The sequence below is a fragment of the Lissotriton helveticus genome, chromosome 10 (genome assembly GCF_964261635.1).
Source record: "Lissotriton helveticus chromosome 10, aLisHel1.1, whole genome shotgun sequence".
NCBI lineage: Eukaryota > Metazoa > Chordata > Amphibia > Caudata > Salamandridae > Lissotriton > Lissotriton helveticus.
The window spans coordinates 929,031,822-929,045,551 of NC_136071.1; the positions used below are offsets into that span (position 1 = coordinate 929,031,822).

The window sequence follows — 13,730 nt, forward strand, 5'->3', positions numbered from 1 at the left end:
TATGGGTGGGTGTGCATCAGCGTCGGATTGGTAACACCGGGGCACTTGGGTAAAGCTCGAGGGGCTGATATCCAAATTCCAGCTGTGGGCTGCTTTTTTGAGTAGCATGGGGGGCCGATTTGTGCGGTCTCTACATTGTTCCATGCCGCCAGCGGCCCAGTGGGTGCCTGAGTGGCCTTTCTGGAGGTAGATGGGCGTCCATTAACTCCCTTTTATCAACGGCAGAGGTGTCACTCCCATTCTCTCACTGGCCCGGCCCAGTTATATATGCATATTGAGAGGGGGCAGGGGGCCTGAGCAGAAGTGGCCTCACTTGTTTTCAGGTGTGTTTCACCAGTATAAACGAATCTGTGCATTTTGTAAACTCCCCCCCCCCTTTTTTTTTTAAATAAAATTTCGCCGAAGTAGTGTTTTTCTGCAAAAGCAATTTGCAAATGTGGGCACTTTTTTTGCGTGCCTGGGACGATTTTTAATCCCTATCCATCTCTGGTGTGCATGACGAGAGACATGTGAGAGCTGTGAAGCGACAGAAGGCAGTGGGAGTATCTCACAGTGGGTGTCAGTGGGTCATAAAAGTATTTAGTCTACATGCACATCCATTTATTGGCCTCTCTGCAGATAGCGCAGAGCGATGGTCACAACATGCTAACTGTCATTGTGATTCTACGAGCTAGTGTGTGAAAGGGTACACAGCTGGTCAAATATTGACTGTGCCAAATGGAAAGAAAATGAAGAGCTCCCAGGAGAGAAGGTGGGTTGTGTGTACGTGAGAACTGATTAACTTGGGATGAAAGGAGGTTCAAGCAGCAGGAGAGAGTGAAAAGACCGAGCTAAAAAGGAAAAACGTAAGATATGCAGAGGGAGGATTTTCAGAAATGGGAGAACGGGAGTGACTGAGATACTCTGAAGACCACATATACTTCCACTGTCCTTAGGAATATTTAATATGCAGCCTTAAATTTTCAGAATTGAAACATTTAGAATCATATTTATTCATAACAATATCATTGTTATTACTCACGTATGTGATAGTACGGACAAGCATAGGCAAAGCCAATAGTTCTCACTTGTTTTAGGCGTATGTTCCATACGTTACATCAGGACCGGTTCTGGGGTTTTCCAGGTCCTGGGCAAAAGGGAATGCGCGAGGCCCCCTGAAATTTAATTGACACCTTCTGGGCTCCAGGAAGTTGCTTTGTGCAGACTCCACCTGGGCCTCAGCTTCTCCTCTTAGACCTCTTTTACAGCCCATTCCAGACTGCAGGTGTGAGAACTGCTTGGGGGCTGAGAGTTTTAAACCTGCTTGGGCTAAGGTGCTGACAATGGGTGTCCTGCAGAGTCTTTGAATGGGCAGTCAGAGAGGTGTCCCCCTCCCCTAGGCCGTCCCACACCACCCCTGAGAGGCCCCAGGAGGGGGGCCACTTCCGTGAGCCCAATGATAAAGAGACTTTGATCGGCAAGGGTACAGGAGGACTGGTTGCTATTGTGCGGGCCCCATCCTGGTAGGCAGAGTGCGAGTCCATGGGCAGCTGCCCACACTGCCCATGCGTAGCACCGGCCATGCGTTACATGTTTTACACGTCACTTGGAAAAGATTGCTAACGAAGTTTCTTTAGCCACGCTCCTTTTTAGAGAACACCCCGTCTCTTTCACCCACATAAAGCTTTAACTGCATTCAGTGGCATGTGGTAGGCAGCACTGGCGTGGTTTTCTTTAAATTGATTGCAGACTCCTCCTTTTCTCAGTGGCATGGTAATTGAAATAGGCTTATTGCTGCAGGATTTATTCTATTTCATTAGCAAATTTAAGTGAAATTTGGGGTGTGAAATGCACAATTGTATCTGACTTTTTCAAAATATTAGCAGGGGAAGAATCACCCTGCACCCCTAATGCCTTATTTTTAAGATTCGCTCACTGCACTTTCTTGCTACGCTACATAGTTGGGCATTGTATATGCAGGCAGCTGGTAAGGTCTCCGCAGGCATTCGGTGGTGAGAATGAGGGAAGTGAGCTGTGGCATCTTATGAACATTTTTAGGAACTTGCACTTATGTCTGCTTTTTTTCCACAAAATAAGCACTGTTTCAAACAGCAACAGCTCCTTTATTATTCACAATTCTTCTCCTTATTATGCAATGACATTGGGCAACTAAGCTACAGTTCTCATTAATTCCGCTAGGTGTCCCTGTGGCATTCTTTTTCCTGGAATATGCTTGGAATGTCCTTGATTTTACAGTAACTGGCAATGTTGAAATCTGTTCACAGTGACTCTTGAGAGTTTAATTTGTTCAGCAGGCTACAGCAGAAGCGGTTTTGTGGCTAGTGAGTAAGTACATCGGAAGCGGGGTTACCACGGGCATGCATTAAAGTTGTATTATCAAAGTAGACTTAAACGAGTTCCTGATTCAGACGTCTTGTCATGCATGGGTGGTTCCGAAAGAAAATCAAAAGATACTCTGTAGGTACGTGACACCTTAACATGTCGTTGCTGTGAGGATATGCTTTTCCACTTCAAATTATAGAAGTGGTTAACACAAACATTGGCGTAGTCTAAATGTCAGCCCTGACCCCCGATCTACAGGAGACCAAATATTTGAATTGTTACAGCTGACCCTGGAACCAGTTCTCGTGATGTTGTGAAACTCGTCTCCCTTATCGTGTGCCCTGTCCTGCTGCAAAGCTCCCGAGGTTGCCTTACAGGTCTGACTGCCTTTCAATGATCCCCATCGAACTCGCGCCGCCACGTTACCTACTTCAAAAGGTGACTCAAGTGACAACTTCTTCCTGTCTGGAGCGGGCTGGCTTTGGCATCAATGGTGGTGCCGCGCGCTGTGTGTGAGTATGTGAGTGTCAGACACCCACGTGACTGGATCATAGTAGAGCAGTGAAAAGGGAACAAGGAGCTACAGTTGGGCCGTGTGCCTTCCCGGGCAAGAGTCGGGATCTTGAATTTGGTTTACAGAGAAGACCCATGACGAGGTAAGTAAGGTATGTATGGCAGATATTAGGGCTCGAATAGAAATAAATACGTGCTCTCTCACTGGACCTTTTTTTCGCTTGTTACAAAATGTAAAAACATTTCCTCTTAAAACAAATATGAAGTTGTTCTCTCCGTTAGAGGGGTTTTCAGTTAAGTAAAATGTTTTCATTTTCTTTTCCTTAAACATCTCCATGAAGGCACTCAATAAAACACAGCTTTTTGGGCAGAAGTAAGACTTTACATGTAACCTTTCCCCCCAAAATTATAATTGGTTTGTATTTCAGTGCTGAAAATGCTGACAACATGTCACCTTAAACTAGACCACCTTTGTAGATTATACATCCACGCAATCGTTTTTTTTTTAGTTTTATATAGCGCGAACTAGACCCGAGACATCGGGTATCAGAGCTTTACATACCACCAGTTTCATTACAGAAGGACACATTCATTTTTGTTAGGCACAGGGAGATTACGTGATTTGCCCAGAATCACAGGAGGTTGAGCGTCGTTGCCGAGACTCGAACCCACTTCCCAGCTTCCAAGGCGACCGCTCTAGCCGTAAGGCTACATCGTCTGAAATGGGTACTGCCTAAGTGTGGTTTCTTCTTAAAATGGAACTGGCAGAAGTATATCGTTCAACGTTGTTTAAAAATCATGGATTTTATCATGCCGCTCTAGTTTTTTAAACTGTAAAACTCTGCCAAAAAGTCGTTGGGTGACATTTAGTTGTTAAAGTACCTGCCCTTTTCCTCTCTGTGCTTACAGTCCTCTCTAATGTGTTTGTTTACCTAGGATTGGCCTTTCATGATATCTGTGTGAAAATAAAAGACACAGTGTTCTGGAGTGGAGTTCAAAAGTAACAGAGGACTTTGGAATGACAAAAAAGGACTAAAAAATGCATATTACGGTCGAAAAAGAGTTTAATTCAGTGGTAAGTCGGAATACTCATATAATCATAAAGCTGTTTTTGTCATTTTGAGCCCTGCCATCCCGTAATGCCCAAATTTGTGTTTGTATTGTATCTTAAAGGACTCGTACAGCGTAACCTACCTTGGGTAGTTAGGAACGCTGTACAGGGGCACAAGTACAATCAAACTTTTTTTGGGGGGGTGCTAACACGGGTTAGTGGAGAAAGAGATATCATAAGACCCAAATCAAAATTACTTGTGGGGGGGCACCCTTCACATTTCTGATGTAGTGTATAAAGAAATCACTGAGCCATTCATTGAGACTATATGTGTAAAATAGTGCATTTTAAAGCACACAGGGTCAGTAACATTATTCTCGGCATAACATGATTTTGGGTCTCTACGAATTTTAGCACAGTGAATGACAAATTTTCTATTTTAATACACATTAGGCAGGGACGGCCTTAGGCATGTGCAAGCTGTGCACCTGCACAGGGCCGCCAAACCCCAGGGGTCGCCACGCCAATATATATACTTAGATACATATTTGCATGGCAGCCCCTGGCAGGGATTTGGCGGCCTCAGGGCCCCCTACCTATGCTCCCTGCCCAGGGCCGCCATGAGCCTAGAGCCGCCCCTGCATCAGGCCATTAAACCTGGTGCAATGTAAAGCACCAGATTCTATTTTACATCACAATCTCGGGCAAATTGTACACTCCAAGCACACTGGGCCAGTTGGGTCAACCTAACTAGCCATAAAAAAATCTTTTACAAGATATTTCACCATCCTTTCACCAAAGGAAGGTTTTGAAAATTGGCAGCACATAATGCAGTTTAAGCACATTTATGCTGTATTGGACTGAACAAAAATGTGAATTGCACCCTGACAGACCAGTGTATGAACAAAGCTTGTTGAAAGATCCTATAAGTATGTATATGATGTAAATAATTTTGTTTAAATGAAAAAGTCATGGCTAACACCCGGCCTTAAAAGGTGTCTTTAAAGATCTTTGCTTTACAATTGCAGACACCAAATTTGTAGAACTGACCTGACTGATTTTATGGCCTTTAGCAGACAAAGGAAGATACTAAAATATTAGTACATTGCCTACTCTATGGCATTAGTACATTTTCAAATTATTTTGATTGTTGCATCTGTACACTGTTGGATGTGTGGACCTGAATATTTTTTCTGTACAATTCAGATTGTCATGTGTCATAGAAATCTGCTCTGAATCTTGACAACCTGGGTGCAAGGCCTACGCCTTTAATGGCAGGTATACTGTATTAATATGAACTAGATTTCAGGAATAGTTGCTACAAGTATTGTCACATTGAAATGCTATAGGTAATGACATATGATAACTATGTTGGATGAAAAATGTTAGTTAGCTATTTCAATTTAGTATTCCAGATGTATGCAAAATGTGCGTACCAGCCAGTTTAAGTGAATTCATTTAATATTCAGCACTTGTGAATTGAGGACTTTAAACTTCTTTTCATCAAACTCTAGCTTCACATCTGCATTAGCAGAAATTCAATGGAACATAAACAACAACCAGGAGGGGTAAAAAATGCTGAACCGTTCTTCTCCCTACATTTGCTAGTGCATATGGCTGTCACTTTGTCAGAAATGAGTCCACACTAGAATGTTGCCCAGCGGCGGTTTCTGTCCATTGGCGTCGGAGCTTTGCCCCCTTTAATTTCACCCCAGGAAAGCTAGTTTCCTAAATTAAAGGAAAGTCTTTTAATTTGCTTCTTCTTAAAAACAAAAACCACGCATCTTTTGCTTAGGCCTGGGCTGTGCATACTGACACTCACCCTGCTTGTTTGTTGCTGTGATGATGAGTCGTCATGACACACTGCAACAGACCTGCCCAAAGTCTATATTATTTGCCTGGGTGATGATCTCTCAGCCCTGAGGCCTGTGAGGTCATCAGCTCGGCAAAGACACAGCATTGAAGACCAGTTTCCACCCCCTGATGACCTGGAGGTGAAATGACGCCCCGGTGCGCTGGGGCTTCACGTCAATCAGGGAGTGGACAGCATGGTCACTCTAACCTTTCCCAACTCGTCACAGGGGGAGGGACCTGTGACGAGTTGGGAAAGGTGTGGTTAGCTGCAGGCGGGAAGCCCAGAAATTGAGTCTGCGCAGTTTGTCCTCAAGACTTTTGAAGACACATTGCACAGACTCGAGATGTCTGCTTGCACCATGCTGCAGGAGTGTGGATACAATTCGAGCTCCAGTGTGGCTTCACTGGCAGCCAGGAGCAGGCAAGGTGGGGCCCACTGAAGGTGAATATTTATGTGTCGGCGACGGCGTGCCCTTTAAGTCCCATTCAGTCCTGACGTTCCCTACAACTCCCAACCCTGTGAGTGCAGTGGACCAGACGTTAGCAATTAAATAAAATAAAAAATGAACAGCTGGGACTGGCTGGCTGCCAATATGTTGTTCAAGACGTTTATCTAGGTTAATTATGTATTTTGTGAGCTGGAAAGGTGACGTTTGAATTTGCACTGCTGGATTAATAACCAGCTCTTAAGTTGCATATGACCTAGCAGTTTTCCAGCAAATCAATATCACTCCTTAAAACACAACTCAGTGAGTGCACATTTGCCCTGGACTCCATCTCTGTTCTTAGAACCTGCGCCATGCTTCAGTGGGCACTATCTTGCAGTGGTCCGGCTGCCTCAGAGTCTTGTGCCGATTGTCTTGTCTTCCCAAGTTTTTGTCAGGGCTCACTGGATTGCTTCTTTGCTTCTTTTGCTTATCTTGCTTGCCTCTTTGTTTTTGGGCGGTGATATCAATGCCTTGCTTCCCATTAACCTCTTCACGTGGCAAGCTGGGCAGGAGCTTCAGAAGAATTAGGGTTTCACAATCTCAGCAATACTTGTCCTCAATCAGGGGAGGCCACGGTGGGCTTAAGCCCTGCCAGAGTTTCTGGATAACCACAGTCAATATATGTACATCCAATTAATCTCACTAGAACTTATCTATGCCAGTGGTAAGCATCTGACATATATTTGGGCCTTCTGTACCTATGTTGGACAGCCCTGTACTGGACCTACTGCGACAAGACAATAACAAGCAGCAACATGGATTGTAGTGTTTCGGATGCTGGAGTGCGAATTAGGGGTGTGCATGCAGACTCTAGCCAGTCTCGTTATCATGGCAGAGTTATATCAAAATGCAAGGAAACAGAAACTTGTGGCACGGTTGAGAGAAGCCCAGTTAAGAGGGAGGCGAGGAAAACAGGTTCATCCTTAGTTCACCTATGCACGCAAACACATACCAAGATGACACCATGAAACATATGGCGATGCACATGGGCAATGTGCATGCTTTCCTATATAATCGTAAAACAATCTTTTTTCCATTTCATAACAGCCAACGCATTTGTAAAGTGGAAAACCCTTCACTTAAATTGTAAGCATTTCCTTTTTTTTTTATTTCAATTTTTTTTTATTGAATTGAATAAGTTTCACATGTACATTGTATACAGTTGTCTTTCTTGGGCTGCTTTTACATGTATACTTGGCCCAGTGGTAGCAAAGAGAGAGAGAAAGAAGGAAGAAAAGAAGAAGGGGGGGGGGGTTTATTGCGTCAGATACTCGTCTAGGGCTGCCCACATGTCCTCTTTGGCTGTGTGGTTCGCCGCCTTGTGTTTGGCGGTGATGTTGTCTGCCCCTCGAAGGAATGTTACCCAGTTGAACCAACGCTTGAAAGTGGCTTTGCTGGAGTTCTTCCAGTACCCCAGAATATTTTTTACAGCTGCCGCCAGGAGCATGTCGACTAAATCACGTATTTCTTTGGATTGGAGTTGTGGCTCTAGGAATCCGGTGATTATCCCTGCTAGCCCTCGTTGTATCTGGCATCCCGTGATCGAGTCTATTAGGTTGTATACTTTACTCCAGAACGCTTTGACCTTGGGGCAATCGTATATCATGTGGGCTAGGTCCCCCCTTGCTTTGTGGCAGTTCCAGCACTCGCTGTTGTCGCTTGCCCCAACTCTTTCTAGTTTCGCCGGTGTCCAGTGTAGTCTGTGTAGTATCCAGTATTTTGTTTGTGCTAACTGTGGTGTGATCTTGTTTTTGGACGCTGATGACCATAGTCTGGCCTTCTCTTCATCACTTAGCGGTCTATGGATGGTCTCTTCCCAGAAGGCTATTGTTTTGTCATTAAGAGTGGTGATGCGTGGTGTGATTATTTTGTAGATCTGCGCTGTTTGATGACCTGCCGTGTTTAGGTTCTGTGCATACTGTATGATGGTTGGTTTGTGTTTGGAGAGGTTCGCTCTGGTGATGGCGGCTTTGATTCTTAGGAACTCGTAGAATTCCTTGTCTGGTAGGCTAGTTGTTTGTTGGAGCGTCTTGTAGGAGAGTGGGTTGTTCCCTGCCTCTAGTTGTGCCGGTGTTGTTATGCCCCTGCTGAGCCATTCTTTGCTGTCTAGCGTTTTCCCTTTGTATGTGATTTTGGTGTTGTACCATAATGACTCCCATTTGGTGCCTCTGATGCTTACTTCTAGCTCTTTATCTAATCTCAGTAGTGCTATTTTTGTGTTCCGTATTATTGAGTTTTTGGCTTCTGGGTGTCTATTTGCCGTGAGGGCCATGATTGGGTCTGCTCCTCCTAGAATGCCCCTTTCTAGCTCCAGCCATACTGGCATATATTCTGGTGTTGGTGCTACCCAGTGTAGCCCTTGTTTGGCAAGGCATGCCGTCTGGAAGGCCTTATAGTTTGTGAGGTTCAGTCCCCCTTGCTCTTTTTTTAGCCTGAGCTTTGCTAGACTTATTCTAGGTTTTTTACCTCCCCATAGGAACGAGTTAATGGCTTTGTCGATTTGTTTATGAAGTCTGTCGTTAGTGATAGTGGTAGCATGGACAGCAAGTAATTGAGCATTGGGGTGATCATCATCTTGACTGTCTCTACTCTGCCCCACCAGCTGACGAATTTGGGTCCCCATGTGTCTAGCTTCGTTTTGATCTTTTTCATCATTGCTTCCTCATTGTGCTCTAGTGTTGATCTGAGGTCCTTCCCAAAGAGGAGTCCCAGATATTTTAGGGGTTTCGTTTGCCACGCCAGGCCTGACTTGCCTAGTACTGCTCTGGTAGTGTGGCAGTTCATTGGTTTGCATTCTGATTTATCCCTGTTGAGTTTATACCCTGAGACGTGTGCATACTCCTCTATTGTTTGTACCAGTGCCTCGATTGACTCCCTTGGGTTGCTTGTGGTGATCAGGATGTCATCCGCATAGGCCGCGAGTTTGAAGGCGTGACCCTCCACTTCCACACCTGTGATCTGCGTGTTTGTTCTGATCATGTGGAGAAGGGGTTCTATTGCCAGCAGGAATAATCCTGGTGACAGGGGGCAGCCTTGTCTCGTCCCTCTACTTAGGGTGAATGTTTCTGATGTTGCTGCGTTAACTACCACTCGAGCTCAGGGGTTTTTGTATAGGGACATTATCATTCCTCTGTATCTATCTCCAAATCCGAATTTGCGCATACATTCGTTTAGGAATGGCCACGAGACTCTGTCGAAGGCTTTTTCTGCGTCTAGTGCAATCATTACTGCCTTCTCTGTGCTGCTTGCCGTGCGGTTTATTAGGTGGCAGAGCAGTCTCGTGTTGTCCTGTGAGAGCCTGTTTTTCAGGTATCCCACTTGTGTTTTGTGTATGAGGGTGGGTAGGTATGTGTTTATTCTAGCTGCCATAACTTTAGCGTAGATTTTGCAGTCTACGTTTATTAAGGATATTGGCCTATAGTTTTGTGGGAATTGTGGGTCCTTCCCTTCTTTGGGGATGACGATAATGTTTGCCTCTGCCATTGAGTCTGTCATGCTTCCTTTCTCTGCGCACGTCTGGAATACCCTCACTAGTATGTCTTTAAGCTGCGTTTGGAACTTTTTGTAAAAAGTCACTGTGAACACTGTGTCACTGTAACAAGCCCTGGGGCTTTGTTAGGTTTTAGTGCGTCTATGGCCATCCCTACCTCAGCTTTTGTTATGTTTTGGTCTAGCGCCTCACTTTGTTCGCAGCTTAGCTTGGGTAGGTCAAGTTTCTCGAGAAGGTTCGCCCCTCCATCCGCCTTTAGTGCTTTGTCTGCGGTGTATAGGTCTTTGTAAAACTTCCTGAAGGTTTCGAGGATTTGTTTGTTCCCTGTGTGCGTTATGTTGTCTGTGTCGGTGATCGCTGCAACTGAGTGCTGTCTCTGTTTGGCTTTTAGGTACCCTGCAAGTGCCCTACCTGCTTTGTTGGCTGAGCATAAGTTTATGGATTTGTATTTGTTTATCCATGTCGTTGCCCTCTCGCTTAATAGTCTGTTGAGTTCATACTTTTTCTTTGTTAGCGCTGTAAGTGTGTTCCTGTCTAGTATGTTCGCGATGTGGTTGCTCTCTAGTTCCTTTATCTGTTCTTCCAGTTCTTTAATGTGTTTGTTCCTCTTTTTGTTCATTCTTGCCTTAATACTTATGAGTTTCCCCCTTATTGTGGCTTTGAGTGCGTCCCACAGTGTCTCCTCCTTTGTGTCTTTTGTGTCATTAAATAAGAGATATTCTTTGATCGCCTCCTCAATCTCCCCGGTGTTGGCGGGATCCTCAAGTATGTCACTATTGAGACGCCACCCCCTGCTCGGTAGCTCATTGTGTTTCCCACTTATGGAGAGGGAGATGTGGGCATGGTCTGAGACTGTTATCGGTCCTATCTCTGTTTTGTCCGTCAAGTGTGTGTGTGAGCTTGACATGAGGATATAGTCTATTCTGCTGTACGAGTTGTGTGGTGCTGAATAGAATGAGTACTCCCTGGCACTGGGGTGTTGTAGTCTCCATGGGTCTGCTAGTGCGAGCTTGGTGCAAAGGTTTTTGAGTATGTTCTGTTCTTGTGTGGCATGGCTTGGCCTGTGCGGGTGCCTGTCTGTGGCATTATCCATCGCCTCGTTCATGTCCCCTGCCATTATCAGTAGTTCTCCCAGTGGGATCCTGCTGAGCTCGCTTTCTACCTCCTCCCAGAACTTTTTCTTTGAGGCATTCGGCCCATAGATGTTAGCTATGTGCATTACTTCCTCTCCTCTTTTGATGCTTGTGACTAGTCTCCTGCCTTCCGTATCTGCTGCACTGCCCAGAGTCTTGAATTTCCCTTTCTTGCTTATAATGGTTATCACCCCTCCTTTTTTGTTGACTGCTGGTGAGCATGCTATGTCGCTTATCCAGTTTGCCTTAAGTTTGTTAGCATCCTCTGTGGTCACTCTAGTTTCTTGGAGCACGTACACGTCGGCTTTGAGCCTATTCAGGTAGTCTAGTGTTTTCCGTCGCTTGACGGGGTGATTGAGGCCTTTGACGTTCAGTGACACAATCTTGATGTCAGATGTAATCTGTGCTAAGCCTTGAGTATTATGAGTAGTCATGGTTTCCCTATAGGATAGCTGCTCTCTGGGTTGTGACCTCTGTATGATCTCTGCCTTCGGTGTGGACTCACCTCTCGCCACCCGTCTTTGGCCCCCCCCCGGGGTCTGGTTTGGGATAGGGAAGTATGTGTAAGTAGGTGAAAAAGAAGTAAGAAAGAAAAAAAGAGTTGATAGCCCCACCAAGCAAGGATTGTCCGCGCTACATGATCTTCCCCCTGCCTCCTCCCCCTCTCCCTTCCCCCCTCCCCCCTCCCCCCTGTCAAAGTACTGTAAATGTGCGACAGCAGCGGTTCACCGCCCTCCGCCCCCCGGGTACATTAGATCCTCCCCCCGCACCCTTCCGTGTTAAACGTTGATAAAAGGATATCTTGTCTGTCTCTGTTTTCCAGGTCTGGCTCAAAGTTCTGAGTGATTTTGTGTTCTTGGCTGGATCTCGTGCATATCTCGTGTCCCATTCCCTGAGATGACTCTCTTTTTGTCCTAGCTTAGTTCTCATATCCCTTTATCATGAGGTAGGTGTGTCTTCCAATTGAGGTAGCAGTGTTCAATTTAGGTAAATGTCAGATCGACCCAGTCTCTTGTCAGTGTCCTTCAACCTCGACCTGCTGTGCCATTTTCGCCTGTCTCCGAGCCGTCTGAGGATGCTCTTCTCTTTGCCGTTCCCGGGCTTCTTTGTTCCATCTCTTCTTGGTCTGGCTCCTGAAGGTATCTGCGTAGCTCTGCTGGATCGTCGAACGTTTGCGTGCCTTTCCTGTCTGTTATCTTCATTCTTGCTGGGCCCACAAAGCTGCAAGTTATCCTAGCCCTCTTCATTGCTTCTCTCAGTGCCAGGAACGCCTTCCTTGTCTCTACTGTGCCTTTAGAGAAGTCTTGGGTGATGATAATCTTCTTGCCCTTCCAGTTATGGGGTTGACCTTTGCGTGCATAGGCAAAGATGGCATCCGTGTGGTTCGCTCTCAGCGGTTTGCAGATGATTGTTCTCGGGCCTTTCATGTGCAGCTGTCTTGTGGCTGGCACTCTGTAAGCTTTGTCGATTTCGAATGTTCTTTCGAAGTTTAGCCCAGTCAGCTTGGGTATCAAAGCTTCGAGTAGCGCCGCGCATGAGCCTGCTTCTTCCTCCTCTTCTTCCGGTATACCAAGGATTCTGATGTTCCCTTTCCTGTTTTTGTCCTCTTGTTCTGCTAGCGTTCTTTGTAGGTCGCTGGAGATCTTGGATATGTAGCGAACATCTTTTTCCATGGTGACCGATTTGTCTTCTACTTCGCTGAATCTTCTCTCCGTTTCGCCTACTCTGCTCACTATTTTGCTCTGGTCGGCACGTATGGCTGTGAGTTCTAGTTGGACATTGTCCATGGAGATCTTTGTGGCTTTTGCCAAGTCGTTGGCCTCTATTATTTTCTTTAGGAGCAGGTCCATCGCTGTCTCCGTATTCTGTAGGGTCTGCAGCTTGACTGGTGAGTCTAGATCTTTCCTGATCTTTTTGATGTCGTTGGTTGTCATCCCACCACAACCTTTTATTCCTTGATGCGCGGGCAACCTTCCCTTCTTATACTGGACTGCTTGTTGCGCGCCCTGTGATGGGCTGGATCTGGCGTAGTTCATGACTTTCTTCGTCTTTGCCGTGCTCCCAAACGTGAACCTGTTGGGCCACCTTATTGTCCTTGTTCTGGTTCGCCCTGACGCCAGGGCTACTATCACTTTGTCGCTTTCGCCCTTTCTGCTTCACTCTGTCTTCACCCTCAGCGCTCCTGCCTCACCCCGCTACTTGTTCTTCCTTGTAGCGCTGGTGGGCTTAGTTGTGTGTTGTTAGGCCAGCTTCCCAGGGCTACCTGCTGCTAGCCTGCTGGCCTTGTTCTTGCCGTATGCACCTTCCGCCCTCACACTCTCACTGTGCCAGAGTGAAGCCAGGGTTTCCTTTCCCCTTTTTGTTCTATTTCCCCCCTTGCTTGTTGTCTGTCTCAGGTGGATGGGTTCTTCAGCGATGGGCTCCTGTTCTCCCACTGCAAGATGGCCGCTGTTGATCCCCTTTCGCTTGTACTGCTCCCCTAGCTTGTGCCTTCCTGTGTGGTTTTCCCGCTCTAGGGTGCCGGCTACTAGTGATTGCTGGCCTCTGCCACTCGTCCCCAGCCCATTCTTTTGTCGTTGTGTGGTTCGCCCACTCCCGAGATGGCCGCAGTTGATGATGATCTTCTCCGCCGTGATGCTTCGTTTGATTATTGCTGGCTCGGCGACTTGTGAATCTGTGCTGGGTATTGTGAGCAGGGGGCCCGTGCTCGCTTTCCCTGGCTCCTCTTGGGATTATTCCTGGCACTCCGCTCTTATGCGTTCTGCCTGCGCACTCGGAGTTCTGCCCGTGCTCGTTCTCTCTTGGCTGCTGCCCCTCCCAAGATGGCCACCGTTGTGTTCGGTAGGCTGTTTATGCTAGGGGGCTGCAGATTAGTTTTT

At 46.3% G+C, this 13,730-nt stretch overlaps 1 protein-coding gene across 3 annotated transcripts in view; it reads left to right on the plus strand.

Moving 5' to 3' along the window:
* The first annotated feature begins 2,263 nt into the window (after positions 1–2,263).
* STEAP1 (STEAP family member 1) overlaps positions 2,264–13,730 on the plus strand; it is a 142,794-nt gene continuing 131,327 nt past the window's right edge. The window contains exons 1-2 of one of the 3 annotated variants that reach the window (XM_078663583.1): positions 2,264–2,325; positions 3,772–3,910. In XM_078663583.1, the coding sequence (XP_078519709.1) occupies positions 3,875–3,910 (36 nt within the window). In that variant the 5' untranslated portion in view covers positions 2,264–2,325; positions 3,772–3,874. Of the gene's footprint in view, positions 2,326–2,442; positions 2,988–3,771; positions 3,911–13,730 lie in introns of those variants that run through there. The other 2 variants (XM_078663582.1, XM_078663581.1) reach the window with 2 other exon arrangements.